This window comes from Impatiens glandulifera, chromosome 1 (assembly GCF_907164915.1).
Source record: "Impatiens glandulifera chromosome 1, dImpGla2.1, whole genome shotgun sequence".
NCBI lineage: Eukaryota > Viridiplantae > Streptophyta > Magnoliopsida > Ericales > Balsaminaceae > Impatiens > Impatiens glandulifera.
In genome coordinates, this window is record NC_061862.1 from 154086836 (window position 1) to 154105592 (window position 18757).

At 30.7% G+C, this 18757-nt stretch overlaps 3 protein-coding genes across 4 annotated transcripts; 1 reads left to right on the forward strand and 2 right to left on the reverse strand.

Moving 5' to 3' along the window:
- On the forward strand, window positions 1-1353 carry LOC124920244 (probable WRKY transcription factor 69). The gene is made up of 3 exons (XM_047460687.1): window positions 1-247; window positions 342-488; window positions 593-1353. The coding sequence occupies exons 1-3, from the start codon at window positions 159-161 to the stop codon at window positions 1191-1193; spliced, it is 837 nt and encodes a 278-aa protein (XP_047316643.1). The 5' UTR covers window positions 1-158; the 3' UTR covers window positions 1194-1353.
- Window positions 1354-2261: 908 nt separating this feature from the next.
- On the reverse strand, window positions 2262-5978 carry LOC124920245 (eukaryotic translation initiation factor 5B-like). Of its 2 annotated transcripts, XM_047460689.1 has the most exons (7): window positions 5719-5978; window positions 5099-5642; window positions 4075-4411; window positions 3772-4005; window positions 3588-3688; window positions 2765-2854; window positions 2262-2692 (listed from the first exon to the last, which is right to left on the reverse strand). In XM_047460689.1, exons 2-7 carry the CDS (start codon window positions 5609-5611, stop codon window positions 2426-2428), a joined length of 1542 nt encoding a protein of 513 aa, XP_047316645.1. In that variant the 5' UTR covers window positions 5612-5642; window positions 5719-5978; the 3' UTR covers window positions 2262-2425. The 2 variants fall into 2 exon arrangements, with proteins under 2 accessions (XP_047316645.1, XP_047316644.1); XM_047460688.1 differs by having other exon boundaries at window positions 3772-4411.
- A 630-nt stretch (window positions 5979-6608) lies between these two features.
- Window positions 6609-13416, reverse strand: LOC124920246 (serine/threonine-protein kinase PBS1-like). The gene is made up of 8 exons (XM_047460691.1): window positions 13076-13416; window positions 11584-12048; window positions 10847-11218; window positions 9380-9616; window positions 8644-9018; window positions 7648-7891; window positions 7424-7571; window positions 6609-7342 (listed from the first exon to the last, which is right to left on the reverse strand). Exons 1-8 carry the CDS (start codon window positions 13116-13118, stop codon window positions 6956-6958), a joined length of 2271 nt encoding a protein of 756 aa, XP_047316647.1. The 5' UTR covers window positions 13119-13416; the 3' UTR covers window positions 6609-6955.
- Window positions 13417-18757: the final 5341 nt, after the last annotated feature.

Consider the following 18757-nt stretch of genomic DNA (forward strand, 5'->3'; position numbering starts at 1 on the left):
AAATGTCAGTTGTGTGTGGGTTTTGTATTTAATTGTCATCTCTTTCTCTCTCTCTCTCTCCTAATCTATACACTGAACTTGATCCCTATTTCCTTCCTTTCCTACTTTTTTTCTGGTTGAAAAAATCTGATAAGAGATATAGTGAAAGTGTAACAACTATGGATGGATCCACATCTTTAGAGATCATACCAGAGGCAGATGAACAAGAACATGAACAAGAAGAAGAAGCTCAGGCATCCAAAAGAAGGCATACTCTTTTTTCTCTCTCTTCTGTCTTCTAATTGTTTTGTAAGAAGATGATTAGCCATGATCTAACTGGGTTTTGTTTGTTTTTCAAATAGGAAGATAGTTCAGAAAACAGTGGTGACTGTGAAGGTGGAAGCAAATAAGTATGGAGGGAAGCAGAAGAGTGAAGGGCCACCACCTTCAGATTCTTGGTCATGGAGAAAGTATGGTCAAAAGCCTATCAAGGGAACCCCTTTTCCAAGGTTCAAGGGCATATCATCATAAAAAGTTTTCATTTTTGTCTTAATTAAACCAATCATCAAACTAATCTCTCTTTCTCTTTTCTTTTTTATGTATATGCATATAGGGGGTATTACAGATGCAGCACTTCAAAGGGATGTTCAGCAAAAAAACAAGTAGAGAGATGCAAAACAGATACCTCAATGATAATCATCACTTACACTTCAACCCATAATCATCCTTCTCCCGATCTCTCTTCCTCTTCTTCTTCCTCTTCCATAACCAATCCCTCTCAACATGAACAAACCAACCAAAACCAAAACCAAACACAAACAGAAGAGGAAGAATTAGAACTACTTCCAATCATCACCACCACCACCTCAAAAAAGGAATATCAAGATCCAGATCAATATAATAAAGAAAAAGAAGAAGAAGAGCATGATCATTACCAAAACGACGAAGAAGAAGCCCATGTTTTCCATTACTATTCCCAATCACCATTCAACAGTCTTATAATTAACCATCAAAGAGAAGAATACCCTTTTGGTGATAACTTATGTTCTAATCATGTCTTCTTTGATGGTGGGGAACCACCACCTCTCTCATTAGAGCCATCATCAGAGTTATTGCCAATGGAGGACGAAAATGATGGCAGCTTCTTTGACGAACTGGAGGAACTACCCATGTTTCCCTCATCGTTTTCCAAACTTATGACGTTTGTTCGATGAGAGCTCACCCTTCTTCATGTGTCCTACTATTATGCAGTTTATCTTGTTTGTTCATATTCAAAATAATAATATCATTTCGGTCTTTCTATTAGTATGAAACAGATGTTAGATTGACAACATTAATGTTTGTGTTAGTACTTAACTTTTCAAGTCATAAGATAACTCTCTATTTTCTTCTCATAGTGGGTGATCTGTTGTGTGTGTGTGTGTGTGAGAGAGAGAGAGAGAGAGGATAAGAAAGAATTTGCTTCTATTGGCATTTCCCTTAATGGCCTTACATGAGTCATTTGGATCCGGCAACAGAATCTTCCTTCTGCTTTTGACAGTTTTTAGGAATTTACAATTCGTTTTGGCTAAAGCATGTGAACTGCCAACAAGAAATGCATTGTTATATAGCTTACTTTGGAAGAAGAAGAACTAGTATTACTGGTTGGCTGGATCTTACAAAAGAAAATTACTAATTCAACATGGTTTGTGGAACGTACAAAAGTCATTGTCTTCTAGGGACCCCTATTCAATGAAATCTGAGGTTACACTACATCCATCCACCCATCCTTAAAAAATATCCCATAAAAATCCTTTTTTATTTTTAAATTTGTCAGTGTTTATCACAAAGTGGTCCAATTCACTTTAAAGCTTATTTGTTCAAGGAAGAAGGACCAAGAACAATATCAACTTACCTGAATGTCTACTTCTGTTTGTCCACCTTAGGCTATCCTAAGTTAATACAGTAAAGAAAAATGCATTTTAAAAGAGATTCTTAAAAATTGTCACCTTTAGTGTGCCCCAGAACTAAGCAGAAAAGCTCCCTCCCATCCTGTTGTTAAGAAAGACAATCAATCAAGCATGCATGGATCAGTTAAGAATAATAAACAACAAGCAAAACTAAGAAAGAAACCAAAATGGAATAACTCACAAATTGGAGAACGCAAGCTCTGGCTTATCTTCAGGTTCTACCATCTTTCTCAAGGAATAATAAGAAAAAAGCGAAATTAAAGAGAGAGGGTTTAGTTGTGTTAACTTTTCAATATACAACTAACAATGCAAAGAAAGAAAAAACAAGAGCTATGAAGAAAAGAGGAGAACAGGACGAAGCCAAACATTAAGAAACTCAATAGAGTTTTATAACATACTGAACCAATTATTCGTCTTGGAAACCTTTTCAAATCGTTACAACAAATTCCCATTATAACAAATAGTACTAGTGTTAGGTTTCCTGCTAAATATTATTATTAGCATGTTAGGTTAGACTTCTCATGAATGGCCTTGTAGCAATAGAGACTGCACAAAGGAAGTTTCGATTTGGAATCACGATACTTATACGGGTTGCTGCAAGAAGGACCTGCACACGATTCTCGTGGTGGAGGGTACCTGCAATGATTCTGGTCAAATATACTAGGCAGTCCCATCTCCGTTGGGAATATCACTCTCGTCCCATTTGGCCCCATAACCCATCTAATTGTAGTTGATGAAAGCATCAAAGCAGTAGCAGCCTTTTCCTGTATATAATTCCATTGTCAATACTTTCACATCTTAAAGACAGAAAATACAAAAGTATCTTGCAAACTCACCTGTGCTAACTCTTCTTGTCGCTTCTTGATTTTCTCTTCCCGCTTCTTCCTACTCGAATCTTGACCAAGAATTTTTCTAATTGCCTCCGCCTAAATAATATTGACTTCAGTTAAATGCGTTTCATTAAAACATACATCATATTTGGAATACATGCTTAGTTTTATTTTAAATACAATTATTTTTTTCTTTCTAATCTGCGTTCAAGTAAGATCCTATATGGATTTGCACCTAGATGAGAAATCAGACAAAAATAATCAGCCCTACATGGAAACATTTATTTTTTGGGTCTCATTCCGAGTCACAGTCTGGGTTTGGATGAGAAATCTTTGATAAATTTCTTTGATAACACTTTTTTTTAATGTATCTCTTCCGAATATGGGTCTAGATGAAAAAATGTTTTGAGACGTAACTTAATTAGAAGTAAATTTATTGACGATTTCTCATCCAAACCATACCCAAATCCAAATGCAAAATAGTGTTGCCAAATGGGCCTGTTTATCCAGATCCGTTTCAAGATGCAGAAACAAAACATCTGTCTCTGAAGAACTTAGTTTACAGACGGTTATGTATCTAGAAACGAATCCAGATAAAGAAACAAAAACAATAAGAGCTTGTTTGATGTAGTTTTTTTTTTAAATAATTATTTGGAAAATTAAATTTTATTTGATGACAAATTTGATTATTTGGGTTAAAATGACTAAAATATCATTTGTATTAATATTTTAAAATGTTATAAAAATATTTTATATGATGATTTGAATGGTGATGGGATAAAGGGGTTATTATTTGAATTGAATCCAAATAACCCTTCAACAAACAAACCTCGGACTCTCTTGCCGCTTTCTCAACTTGCAACTTACGTCTTTGAGCAGCCTCGACTTTCTTCAGTTGTAGCTCCACTTCAGAAAGCTTCTCTTTTTGCTCTATACAAATTATGATGATGATTGTCAGCAAAAAAATGATGTTTTCAGATAATTGATGCATGGATACTACTATTACTACTTACTTCGTGAAGAGGAGGCAGGTGGAAGTCCATTAGGAAACTCTATACTCGCACCAGACATGGATGGAGCTTCCTTACCACACAAAAGAGCCCGTTGGCGGGTAGTAAGAGCAGGCTCCTTCTTACTTTCACTCATTGAAAATTCGGTTTGTTCCTTCTTCTGTTTCTTCCACTTCTTTCCACCTTCATTTTCGCAATCTGAGACCACATCCTCCTCACCTTCTTCCTCCTCGTAATCTGTGTCATCTGATCCTCTTTCAGATATGGTTCTCTTCTTAACATCAACAGAATCTACATCGACTTTACCATTCTTATAAACCCTGGAAATTCGTTCAAATTTCCTACTGGAGTCTTCATCCAAATCCTTCTTTGCCAAAGCAGCAGCAGCAGCCGCCGCCTTGGAATATTTAAGCTTCTCCAGGTACCTAATCTCATCATCTTCGTCGTCTTCGTCAAAGGAACCATCCAATACACGCCTCTTTGGAACCCTCTTGCTTTTACGAACAGGCTCTGAATGGTGGTCTCCACTAGCATTCTTTACATGCATCTTACGGTTTGAATAATCATCTTTTGCACGACCAGAACTGTTTTTGGAGATGTTATTCTTCAAGTTGTTTCCTTGAAGGTCACCATCAGAATCATCCTACCATATCATAATCAACTATTAAAAATAAAATGACCATGTCACAAAAGACTAGGCAGTGGTAACATGATTTATCCTTTAATCTAGTTGGTTGTTACTTAAAACCACTTAATTCTTTAAATTCAGCTTGTTATAAGCTGTTCCCTAATTCGGTAAATTATAAATAACTTAACACGGTCATAAGTAAAAGCGTCCAAAAAACAACTTTAACCCTAGAAACTAATCAAATGACGTCAGTATAAGAGTAAAATATCTTGAAGTGCTTTCCAGACATTGGTTCCAGTGTTCCACATTTTATCAAATCTAACTTACATATTTTTCGAATTGGCAAAAATGTTGCTATCTAAAGTATCTTTTATACCATGATCAACAAATTTGGCAAAAAAATCACTTTTCCATCCACCTAAAAAGTTTCATCCACTTCGATCACACTTTTATACCAAATGCAAACAAAATCACTTTCAATTTTTACATTGGCAATTATAAAAAACTGATTTTGACTGTGACAAAATACTAATATTCAAAAAGGCTCATATATAGATATTTTTATTTGGTTTATTTTACCATTTAATTTTCAGATACTAAATACATTCGCATTTAAAACTCAGTATTGAGCATTAAGCACTAAAGTTTCAGTTTTATCAAAAGCACCCTGAAGAGGGTCACATACACTTGACAAGGAGTTACCTGAAGAATCAACTTTTGCCGTGACCTCAGAGCATCTGAAGTTCGAGCACTTCTCGAAGAAGAAGAACCATGACCCGCTAAATCATGTGACTGAATGGTTCTCGATACACCACCAACTTTGAGTTTCATCTTTCTAACCACCTTATTCCCATTTCCATCAAAATCAGAAGTTCCACCATGATGATCATCATCATCCTCACTCCTCTTACTTAATCTTTTCCAATTAGCAGGAGCAAGTACACCTTCACGTCTCCTTTTCTGATTCAAACCATTTCCACTATTATAAGAATTATCCCCTAAACCAAACTGACTTAGATTAAGTTCCTTCCTCCTAATGGTATCATCATCACTACTAGTATCATCATCATCTAAAGGCGGAGTAGATGACAATGGTGAACGGCTATCAAGAAATCGAAGGGAATCAGGTCTAGGCCTTCTTGAACTCTGACTCCTCTTCTTTCTTATAGTAGTACAACCACCAGTCTCTAGTTTAGGACAACCAAACACTTCCATTGAAGAAATGTCACTTGTAACAACAGATCAACTGTTTAAAGAAGAAATCAAAACATATAAGGTGAAATCTTAGATCGACATAGAAATGGAACATAAATAGAACATACCTTCCTCTCCGTCGTAGAAAAAGGAGGTCGGTGGTGATTTTGAGAAAGATGGAGAGAGAAAGGAAAAGGAAAAGGAAGAAGAAGAGTTAGGGTTAGGGTTAAAGGAAGAGGATAAAGGGGGATGATAATCATCTCCATTTATATTCTTAAAAGCGAAGGGCTGTGAGAATTTTGTTGGATTAGCCATGTCTCAGTCAAGACTGACTCAGTCCAGTAAAATCATCTCCATCTCTTCGAGTCTTCGTCCATTACCATTACCTTCCTTTTTATGTACTCTTGCCCTTTTCCTGCAACACCTACCTGCAAGTATTTATATGTTATATTATTTTTTCAATCTTTCTTTTGAGTCGACTAAGCTTAAAAAGTAATAAAATAAATATGGATATGTCAAAATTATTTTTTATTAAAAATATATATAAATTATGAGATTGGTTATTTTGTTTGTATTTTTACTATTTTTTATTTAAATCTTTTTAAAATTGGAAGGTTTTTTAATTTCAAAAAGGTTAATAAGTCTAATTTTGAGTAAATTCTTAAATAAATAAAATTTTATCATTTTAAATTTATGTTAATAAGATTTTACGAATTTATAAACCATTTTCGATTTACTATTTTATACTATTTTACCTTAAAAATACTATTTATAAATAAATAAAAAAGTTATCATTTAAATAAATTAATTAAAATAATTAATTTTATAAATATAATTTTCTTTTTTTTTAATTTTATATATATATAACATTATCTAAATATAATTAATATTTTTTAAATTAAACACTTACGATTTTAATTGAACTTCGTTTTTTAGAGACTAGGACATGATAATTGACACAAAGTTAGGAGAATAAATATCAACTATTTAAAAAAAAAAATATATATATATATATATATATATTACAACAAACAATAATTTTTTTTTCAAACTTACATCCAACAAGCTCTAAATACAAAAACACAAACATTACACCATTACAACAATAGTTATAGAGGAAATGATCATAAACCCTATAAGCAAGTCCAAAAATACATGATAAAGCTAACCGGAATATGTACATTCCACTAAAGAGAACCGACACCTCTATAGATGTAGTAAAGACTGAAAGAAAGCTCGAGCCGGAGAACCTACCAATAATTCTAATACCCCCATCAAGATTTCGATTCCATTTTTAGATTTTCATTTTTAATAAAAACAAAACAAAAACTCAGATAAATAATTTCAAATTATGCTCCAACCTTATTAACGGCCTTCATGAAGATCTTCAGAAAATACAGCAGGTCGTGGAAGATTGTCATTCTCAAAGCCGCTGAGAGCAGAGTAATGACCTGACGAGAAGATGGATGATGTTCCATCCGATTCAAAAGTAGTATATGATTGCTTGTTGTTGTTATTATTGTTGGGTATGGAATTTGGGGCATTACTGGATTCTTGGTATTCAGTTACGCGTTGAACCATTTTTAGCGACTGCACTACTTCTCCCATTGTGGGTCGTTGACTTGCCTCCGGGGATACACAGGCTGCTGCTATAGTACAAACCCTATTGAAGTCTTCTTTAGGATACTTCCTCTCGAGTCTTGAATCTGCAAGTTCATCTAGCCTTTCCTTATCCCTTAGAATTGGCCTTGCCTGAAAACCAAATAAACACATATTTTTCAAGAATTTCATGATTTTAGGGATTCAATGAATCACGAAATTGAATCAACTCACCCATGCAACAAGATTCTCCTGCCCGGATGGTTGAGACATTTCTACTGGCTTCTTCCCAGTCAGCAGCTCTAACAGGACAACTCCATAACTATAGACATCACTTTTGACGAGCAGATGGCCTGTCATGGCATATTCAGGAGCTACGTACCTGAACATCAAATTTCTTTGATTTTAAATGGCGACAATCAGATAAATATTTTTTAACGTGAGGGAAGAAGACTAACCCAAATGTTCCCATAACTCGAGTAGACAGGTAATTTGTCCTCCCTTCGGGGGCTTGTTTGGCAAGGCCAAAATCAGCTACTTTAGCATGGAAGTCATTCTCAAGCAATATATTTGATGCTTTGAAATCTCTGTGGATAACACATGGTTGGGAGTCCTCATGTAGGTAGGCAAGTCCTCTAGCAGCATCAAGGGCGATCTTCATTCTACTGTCCCAATCTAGCGGACAATTTAATCCCAGTGGACCTGAAGTGAAAAAAAGAAAAGAAAAAAGGTATAGCCAATGGATTCCGATGAAAAGCATCCATTCTCTAATAGTTCTAACTTTACATGTCAAATCTTTCAATTCAATCATTTGAATATATATAAATATATCATGTGCAACAGTTTAGAGAATCATACATGAAGACAAGTTTTGTTAAGAAAGGATAATTTCATGATAATGAGCCTATTTGTTATTATCACATTTTATGATTGGATAATATTTGGGAAAATTTAGCATTGGTTATGTTTGTCAGAAATGGCATGATATGAAAAATAATCTTTATATCAAATGAAGCAAAAAATCAAACTATAATCAGGATTATGATCCAGACAATAATCTTTATGCATAATGGAAGCCAAATATCACACTAATATGGATCATGATACATAAAACAATCTTAGGCCTTGATTGATGTGAGTTATTTGGGACCCAACTATCCAATCAACAATCACATCATTCAAATCATCAACCACAATACCTTCTATTTAATTTTTTTAAATACATGTATTCATTATATATTTATACCCCTAATGTCTTTTTATCCAAATAACCTTATTTTCCATAACCTACATCAAACAAGGTTATTTGAAAATAACCACTTGGTTATTCAAATAACCCCAGATCAAACAAGGTCGAAGGGAAAAATAAATAAATCATTTACAAACAGAGTTATATACTAGTTTTCCAAACAGGTTCAATATTGTGTCTAAACAAAGCAGATGTTAGAACTCACCGTGAAGCCAAGCCTCCAAGCTTCCATTAGGAACAAGCTCATAGCAGAGCAGGTTTTGTGAAGAGTCACGACTGCTAAAATATCCAACAAGTTTGACAAGGTTACGGTGATGTAAACGACTAAGCATCTCTACCTCAACCAAGAACTCCTTGTCCCCTTGTTGGCCGCCAGTACTAAGTCTTTTTATTGCTACAGCTGTACCATCACTCAAGACGCCCTTGAAAACTTTACCAAATCCACCCTCGCCAAGTATGCTAGCTGATTCGAAGTTATTTGTCGCTTCTTTAAGTTCCTCATATGCAAGAAACCTTGTGCTGGAAGGATGGCGAAGAGATCCTGTGACTGGAGCTATATCTACAGTTTGCTGCTTGATTTCTTTGAGAATTTGAAAAGCAAAACAGAACTCAGTAAGAAGTAGAGCAGAGGAAGAAAACATATCTCCTATTGAGTGACAATATGCAGTAAACAGTAATCAATTATTGGGAATTACATAACTACTAGAATAACTACTACCCTTGATTACTTTTAAGGGCCTATAACTCACAACTAAACACTAATATTTTAATAGAATCCTTACACACATTTCATTTAGCATAAAAAGCTTAACGGATATATTAAATTTTAATTGACATACTTTATTTTTATCTTTTATGGCATTTAACCAAAAGATTGAGAAAAAAATCAAGGAATAAATAAAAAGTAAGAAAACTTGTTTAAACCAAAATATATATAGTACCATGGATTTCATTTTTGCTTGCACCAATCTCCTTGGTAGATACTTTATACCTCCTTTGACGAGAGATGCATGAACAAATAGTGATGATTGAAACAATGACCGTAATCAGGACAGCAGCACTAATTACAATAATAATAATAATCAGACTTTGATGTTTCCCTTTGTTGGAAGTGACAATTGACTTAGGAGCAGAAGGTAAGTATGAAGGTGCCCTTGCTGGTGCAGCAGAAAAAGGAGCTGCATCAGTTGCAGGAAAATAACAAACCAATCAGTGATTTACCAATAACAAATAAATGATAAATAAGTTACAATAGATTCATTTAATCTCTATTAGTTGTTCATATATTTGAAATAAACGAGGAAACAAATATTAAACATAATTTTATTAGATCAAATCTGCAATCATTACTGTGAACATCTGAAAGAAGTTAGTAAATATTTGTGGACAGACACAAAACCAAATATCATGAGAGTGATAACTAGATCAAGATTGCATGGTCATAGTCTACATCCATTTCTGATGCTGAGGAGAAAAGACAAAAGCTCATAAGTCCTCAAAGACCTAAAGGGCACTTAATATGAGTTAATCTATGACACCATTGCAATAAGCTCAGATTCTACAGTAGTTCTACCATAATATGAAGCAACAATCATGATCCTACAATCATACAGTAAGACTATCTGATCAGATAGTTGGGGACTTCATTTACATAGAAGCACGGGCGAACAACTTGTCACTACAAAATCATGCATGATTCCAATTCCAGAACGTATTTGTACATAGAAGGAGATATAGTATTCAAGTAATTAGTAATATTATTACTTCTGAAAGCAACCAATATTTTATGTTCCTTTGGACTAGTTGAAGCAAGCCACACAATCAACTATAAAATACTATAACAGAGAGGTGGAATAAAATAAAGTCTAGTCTGTATAGTTAGCCAGGTTGAAAAGCTCTAGTAACTATCCATTGTCTAACATTCATGGTTATGCTGGTCCAATTTAATCAGAACAGGATAGTGAGTTCAATGAGATAAGGAAACAGTGTCTCTAGGCTTTGCTCCACAACAAATGAAATATATATATATATGTATGTATATATAATATTTGTTTATGCAGACAGCAAAAAGGAATCTCCTCAACAAATCGCATGATCGTTGGATTTGGAAGTTTTTTTTTGTAAATTGTTTAGGCAATTTGATATCTAGATCATCAATTATTGATTTTGATTTTGTAGATGTTATCTTGTATTATTTACTAATTAATTTCCCTAACTCCTATTTGAATTTAATGATAATTAATTCCTTATCAAAAAATAAATATCCTAGTTAATACTACTAGTTCCATTGAGCTACCACAGACTACACATAAACAGTATCCATTAACAAGCAGGTCTTGAATAATTAAATCGTAATAGTAGAAATCGAGAAAATATCTTAAGCAAGCATAAGTTTAAGTAAAACTTGCCATTGGATGGAGCGAGGGGTTTAAACCAAGTTAGGTTGAGAAGTTTGTAATCACCGACTAATTCAGGATCTAGATGAATCTTGTGCATAGAGAGCGATGAATTTATGACAGATGCTTCACTTGAAGGGAAAATGATTCCAGTATGCGGTGTGATGTCCATTGAAATATTAAGCCTTGATGAAGTGACCATATAAAAATTGATCAACTCAATCTGAGAAACCCGCAAACCAAGTTCAGAAGCAAATTCTTCAAGAAAAAGGTTCCAGTTTGCGTTGGATGAGACGTTCAAAAGGAGAAGATCTATCTTAATTGGGTATACACAATGACAGTCTTGGCTTCCCCTTTTAAGCACCATGTCTGGGCCACAGCAATCTGGAAGAAGAAAAGGTAAATCAAATTATCACAGTGACAAAGGACACCTTCAAACAAAAATCTCAAATAAGTGAGCAATGGTATTCAGAAGTGGGTTGTCCATAAGCACAAACATATTAATCTTCTGAATGCAACCTTAAATTCTGTTACACAAATAAGATAGACAATATTCTTTGGTAGCTACATTACCCAAACATTTAACAGAAATAACTAATAATCAGATGCTTTTTTTTATGCTAAAAGGAATAATGGACAAATATCTTTTTTTTTTTGGAAAACGGCCTAGTGTCATTTCATTAAAAAATCTCAAAAGAGGGAAATGAGTTTAAAGAAACAAAGCGAGACAGAATAGACAAATATCTTACTCGAGGTGTGAGGAGACAGTGGGGGCTGAGCTAATCCAGCCGGAATGGTAGTTGATGGATTGGACTGCGATGGGGAAATATCTGTCATGTCATGTGGTGTGGTACCAGCACTAGGACTAGGAGGCACAACAGCACTCTTCTTCATTGATGGCTTTGACAGACCGGAGCTTGAAGGAGGACGAGCAGCTGTTATAAATGGGTCATAATTTGGAGGCTGAGATGGTGGCACAACAAGATTTGGTGCAGCTTGGGGTGAATAAATTTTACGGTGCCATTTATGTAACAAAGCACGGCTGGGTGAGAGGGGTACATCAGTTAATGAAGAGGTAGTTAAAGGAGTTGTTCTTGGAGATAATAAATTTGCTTCCAAAAGTTTGACAGGTGAATCAGCGGCAGCTATATGCAGCAAATGACATAAAACGAGCAGTTCCTTCAGCATCAGCCACTTTAACTTTTTCACGTCCCCTGCAATTTATATAAAAGAGAAGATACATATGGAGTATGATCAGGGCAGATATGCAACACAAAAGTCAGGGTTGACGATTTGCAACAGATAACCTCACATATATGGAAGCTTGAGTGCTGGCTGAGGTAATAAAAAAGCTACTAGATTTATGTAACATGCTTGGCATGAAGCAGGGATCAGAATCTTGCAAAAGAAAAACAAAAGGAGGAAGAAGAAAAAAGGGAAAAAGGCCACAACACTAGTGCTCTAGCCTTGTTAAACACCTGAAGTTGAAAATTTGGATTCCCTTATTTGTCGCCCTTATTATTCTGTGTATCTAAAACAGCATTAATGAATAAAAAACTAATAAAATACCTTAGTGTTTCTTCTATATCAGTTTCCCCACATTTCAATTAAAGATCAACAAAAAATTTTAAAAACACTTCATACAATATGATATAAATCATAGTCGTTTAAACATACCGATAAAAACAATACAAAAACACGAATGTTCACCAAGTCACCAAACACACTAAAAAACGAGATTAACCATTTGAAAGCATCAATGAAAACAAAATAAAAAATGTTCATCAACGAACAAACAAAACATAAAATCTAACGTTAACGAGCTCGGAGATCATCAAGAATATCAATGAGTTCACCGACAATATCAACAAACTTACTTTTCAAGTTCCTTACAACAACACAAAGTAAACGTAAATAAATAGTGTATGTTATAAATTATTTGGAGAACATTTCCACAAGTAAAAACATGAATCGAGACTCTTTCTGCTAGTATCTATCTTTCTTCATACATCATACACAAGATAAGAACAAAACTAAAATGAATATCTATCTACACATATTTAACCGATTAATACAGAACTATCCACTATAAACACTAAACAATCAAATGCTCAAACCACATGCACCGACCGCATTACAATATACAGCAAGTAAAACTAATAGAATCATCAAATTCAAGCTATTCAAATCAGCTAAAATCGAAAGCAACTATATAAATCATGATACAGATAGAGAAAGTACCTGAGCCAGGGGCGATAGAAACAAAGTTTACTCCCACCGACATCAGACTATCGTCCAGATCTGCTATATCCAATCAAACAGATATACAGATCGAATTAAAGACAAACAAGGAGCTATTAGCAAACGGAAACACTAGAAACAGGAAAAGTATGCATGGACGGCAAAATGATGGCCAAACAAACACAAGTCTGATGGAATCTGCATCGTAGATTCAGATTTTGGATATAGAAACGCCATTTTCAAGCTCTAAGAGATCGATATCAGCGAAATATGTAGAGAGAGAAGGGAGGTATCGTTGGCTTCACTACTTCCAGTACTAGAAGAAGACTGAGATTTCTTTTTTGTCAATTAATTTTTTTTAGAGCTTTGAACTTTACCCTTGCTTGATTTAACTAACGTGCGCCTTTGACGGTTTTGAATTAACGATAAAATTACGATCGGAGATAATGATTTCCTGTGTACCGACTTATTTTAGATCAATCATTTAAGTATGTTCTTGTTAAGATCTAACCGTCTATTCTTTTCAAACGGCGCCTATTCAAATCTGGACCGTTAATCTCTTTACCATTATGGCGTACTAAGATCGCCGACGAAAATTAGGCGCGGATTTAAGAGCTTGTTTTGAGTTTTTAATTATCATTTCTATTTATTAAATAAATTGTTAGAATTTTCAAATTAGCACTATTTATTATGTTAATTATTTTTTCTTTTTTTAAAATTCATAAATAAGTTATAAAAAAACGATATTTTGTTTTAACGATCTTAAATGTCGTTAATTTATTATTTATGTAACATTTAAAATTTAACGAATTTAGAGTTTTTGACTATTGACTTTGAAATTTGGTAATTAAATTATTGATATTAATCTTTAATTTATTTAATTATAAATGACACGTAAATAATAAATAATGACATTTGAAATTATAACACAAAATCTCGTTTTGTATAACTTGATAATAAGGAACTCCAAATTGTGATAATTGAATAAAGAAGTTTAAAATCCTAATTGGTCTCTAAAATAAATTTAAAAAAATTCAATTTTAATAATTTAATCTTTAAATAAATAGTTACACTTAAGAAGCAAAAAATAAAAGACTAAAATAATGTTAAAAAATTCCTTACAAAATAATAAGTATTTACAAAACATGAAAACTCATACGAGAAGATCAAACATTAATGTAGATTTCAGGGTAATTTGAAAACAGACTAATTTGAATTACATAATAAAAATAATAATAATAAAATATGAGGTAGAATAATCTAAACAAATTAGTTAAATGTTTTGAAAAATATTATAAATAATAGTAAAAAAAATATTTATGTGAGTGTTGGGTTTGTTCGATCCAGATTATTTAAATAATTGGAGAGAAAAAAAAATATTGTTGATGATTATTTTTTTTATTTTTTTAAATAATTTAAATGATATTGATATATATAAATAATAATAATTTAAAATATATAGTATTTTAGTATTTTTTTTAATAAATTGATTGATTTGATTGAAGAGAGAAAAGTGAAGGGATGTTTTAATTTTGTTGGATTATTTATAAAATTCAAATAAAAAAAAAAGGCCGTTAACCAATTGTATCATTTATGTATTAACTAAATTTGGAATAAATTAAAGAGTGTTTTTTATGTGAATGATTGAGTTCTATCATATGATTAAAGAAGCAACTAATTAATCATGGTCAGACTTTTATTAGTCAATTAAATTTTGGATATATTTTTTAAATTTTATAATTTGGAGTTTTTTTTATGGTTAAAGTTGTATAAAACAAGATTTTATCTTAACTAGCATTTAGCCCGTGCATTTGCACGAGTAATAATATAAAAACCGTGAAAAAAAATTACGGAAAACATTTTTTATTTTATTTTTAACCGTTTTAAATTTATGGGTGAGTCAACCCACAAACCGACACAAGTATTCATTTACTCAACATCACTATATATTAGTTAATTAAAAAATTGAACTTATATTAATATAAAAACGTCCCGCGTTTATCAAATTTGGTGTTGAATTTAAAATATAAAGTCTTTGTAGCCTAGTTGGTTAAAGAGTTGTACTTGTTTTGTTAGGTTGCAAGTTCGAAACATACCTCTAGCATTTTTAATTTTATTTTTAACCGTTTTAAATTTAAAACGGGTAAACCCACAATCCGACCCAAGTATCCAAATTAACCACAGCTCTCAACCCGGCAATCCGGACACTTTAAAAATTAAGCATCATTATATATATATAGATTAGTTAGTTAAAAAGTTGAACTTATATTAATATTAAAACGTCCCGCGTTTATCAAATTTGGTGTTTGAATTTAAAATATAAAGTCTTTGTAGCCTAGTTGGTTAAAGAGTTGTACTTGTTTTGTTAGGTTGCAAGTTCGAAACATACCTCTAGCATTTTTAATTTTATTTTTAACCGTTTTAAATTTAAAAACGGGTAACCCACAATCCGACCCAAGTATACAAATTAACCACAGCTCTCGACCCGGCAATCCGGACACTTTAAAAATTAAGCATCATTATATATATATAGATTAGTTAGTTAAAAAGTTGAACTTATATTAATATTAAAACGTCCCGCGTTTATCAAATTTGGTGTTTGAATTTAAAATATAAAGTCTTTGTAGCCTAGTTGGTTAAAGAGTTGTACTTGTTTTGTTAGGTTGCAAGTTCGAAACATACCTCTAGCATTTTTAATTTTATTTTTAATCGTTTTAAATTTAAAAACGGGTAAACCCACAATCCGACCCAAGTATACAAATTAACCACAGCTCTCGACCCGGCAATCCGGACACTTTAAAAATTAAGCATCATTATATATATATAGATAATTTCAAATACCGTTAAATTATCTATGTGACATTTATAAATAAAATATTTATGTCCTTAATTTAACTATTGAATTTCATTGAATAAAGAGTTTTGACTACTGATTCTTAAATTCGATAATTAAATTAGTGACATTATTTTTTTATTTTTTTATTTATAAATGTATAATAAGTTATCAACATTTAAAACCATTAAAATTACAAAGTTTGACATAAGAAACTTGAAATCTCAATTTATCCCACTAAAAAGCTCTATTTTAATAATTTGGTCTTAATAACTTTAAAAAATAAATTATGTATTCTTCCTTGATAGTAGTAAAGCCTTATTAGTGAGTACTTATTTAAATAAATTTGAATTTATTTAAATAATATTGATAAAAGATGATTTTAAGAAAATTATGTTTAAAAAAATAAGATTAAAAGGTATTAATATATAATAATAATTTAAGATATTTATTTTAATATTTTAATTAATGAATTAATTGATATAAATATACGATTAATGAGAGAATGAATGAAATAATATTTGATTATGATTATTTTATTTAAAATTAAACCAAACCAAGTTAAGAAAAATATTGTAAGTACTTATTTAAGTTATTTAAATAACAATTAAAAAAACATCATCTCATATTTTTTTTCAATCATATCACTTAATACATTAATTAAAATACTTTATATTTTATATTTTATTATTATATGTTAATACCTTAAAAAAATATTAATCTTCTTAAAATTAACATCAAGTATTACTTTTTAAATAACCATTTAAAAAAAACATTCATAAAAGACCTAAAAAAGAATATTTACATTAAAGTCTTATTTCACTTTTAATTATGATTGCAAATATAATGTTAAAAATAGTAACAAAACCATCCATTACTCAAATAAAAAATTATAGACAAGTCACCCCCAATGAAATACCAAACAAAAAAAAAATATATATATATATAATAATAATAATAATAATAATAATAATAATAATAATAATAAGTATCACTTTACATCATTTTTCAATAAGAGAGAGAGATCCAATAAAAGTATAAAAAGATAAAAGAATTTAATAAATAATGTTATTAATACTTAAAAATATAAAGAGTTGAGATTCTATTTAAAACTTTTAACTATAGTTAAAACTTTGGTAAAAAAAAAAAAAGTTATAAAAAAAAGGTACATTCTCTTAATTGGAAGGGTAATGATAATGTCTCCATATGACATCCTTAATTATTATACTTTGACTATATATTATGATTTTGTAGCAATTTCATGAGTGTCTTAATATTTTACTGACATTAGAAATAAAGCTATTATAATGAATGAAGAAATAGTGAATCATGATATTTATGCTATATTTATAAAACATGTACAATTTTGTTATGAAGATTTTAGACATGTTATAAATTGTAGGGCCAGTGGCAGTTGCCACAAAATATTTCAGAATTAACGGCTTTGTGAACGAGACTGTGACCACCGACTATAACGTTGCACCTATTTACTTGCCTTGTCTTATCAGACCATTGACCCCAAACAAAATAAAATATCCAAATTTGCCCAATAAATTTACTATTTACATCATTTTGTACGTGTACTGTCAAATAAAATTTTGAATTATATATTCAAATTTACACGGTCTACAATTATTGAAAAATTTATTTTCAAACTCATTTTGAGGTAAATATCACATCAAACAGTAATTCTTTTCTAATCGAAAAATCATTCTCAAACCCAAAAGAATATTCTTACTTACATTAATTTTTATAACTTTTTAATATTATCTATATATTTTACAAACTTATAAATTACATCACAATATTATAATATCATTCAATTATTGTAAATTAATTATAAAAATTTATTAAAAATTCAAAAATTATAATACATGAACACAAAAAAAATACATAAGAGATTGAAATAAAAATTATTTGTACAAATAAAAAGGAGATGATTTGTAAAAAATATTGTAAATTTCTTTTTGAACATTATTATAAATTTATGTTATATAAAAAATATTATATAAATGAATTAAATTATATAAATAAATTAAATTAATAATTATATAAATAAACTTAATATAAAATATAGGATAAAAATAAAACATATAAAAAAATAAAACATATAAACAAATTAAAATATAAATAACTTATATAAATGAGTATAATATATAAAATTAAATAAATAAAAATTTGAAAGGCTAAAATGTAAAAATAAATAAATATATGCAATTGTATTGAGTAACGACGCATATTTGCGTGCCATAGTCCCAAAATGGTATCATTGGAGATGATCTTAGGAATTCAACTTTTACTTAAAAAAAATTTAGTTGAAAATGAAATAATGTTATCTTCCTAATTTTAAATATATAAATATTAATTAAATTAAAAATTTAAGATTTTAAATGTGAGATGTTAAATTATTTTATAAATTTATCATAGTCTTAATTAGTACTATATTATTATGACGCTTTTTTTAAGTTTTATTTTAAAAATTCGGTAGAGTTGATCGGAGAGTTAATTGTTTTTTCAAAAATTTACCAGCGATAATTTCTTGATAATTTCTTGGACAACATTGTTGTATTTATCTTTATTTTGTGATTGATTGTACTTAAATGATTTATATCATTTTTTTAAGTTAGATATACATGAACCATCTAAATCTAAATATATATATATATATATATATATATGAATATGAATGTATTTTTTCCAATTTTATATACATTTTTACATAATAAAGTGATTAATATATACAAATTAAAAATATATTATTTATTAAATAAATGGACACATAATTTTTTTTAATTAATTTTATACTTAATTATAAATACAAATAATATAATTCAAGTTATTTTATTATG

What these genes read in the sequence shown, in the direction of transcription:
- LOC124920244 (XM_047460687.1), top strand. Translation starts at nt 159, where the DNA reads ATGGATGGATCCACATCTTTAGAGATCATACCAGAGGCAGATGAACAA. An exon ending in GCTCAGGCATCCAAAAGAAG is followed by an intron (nt 248 to 341) that starts GCATACTCTTTT and finishes TTTTTCAAATAG; the next exon opens with GAAGATAGTTCAGAAAACAG. An exon ending in AAGGGAACCCCTTTTCCAAG is followed by an intron (nt 489 to 592) that starts GTTCAAGGGCAT and finishes ATATGCATATAG; the next exon opens with GGGGTATTACAGATGCAGCA.
- LOC124920245 (XM_047460688.1), bottom strand. Translation starts at nt 5,611, where the DNA reads ATGGAAGTGTTTGGTTGTCCTAAACTAGAGACTGGTGGTTGTACTACT. An exon ending in GGCAAAAGTTGATTCTTCAG is followed by an intron (nt 4,412 to 5,098) that starts GTAACTCCTTGT and finishes ATGATATGGTAG; the next exon opens with GATGATTCTGATGGTGACCT. An exon ending in AAGCGGCAAGAGAGTCCGAG is followed by an intron (nt 2,855 to 3,587) that starts GTTTGTTTGTTG and finishes AATATTATTTAG; the next exon opens with GCGGAGGCAATTAGAAAAAT.
- LOC124920246 (XM_047460691.1), bottom strand. Translation starts at nt 13,118, where the DNA reads ATGTCGGTGGGAGTAAACTTTGTTTCTATCGCCCCTGGCTCAG. An exon ending in TTCTATCGCCCCTGGCTCAG is followed by an intron (nt 12,049 to 13,075) that starts GTACTTTCTCTA and finishes TATAAATTGCAG; the next exon opens with GGGACGTGAAAAAGTTAAAG. An exon ending in AAGCAAAAATGAAATCCATG is followed by an intron (nt 9,019 to 9,379) that starts GTACTATATATA and finishes AAATTCTCAAAG; the next exon opens with AAATCAAGCAGCAAACTGTA.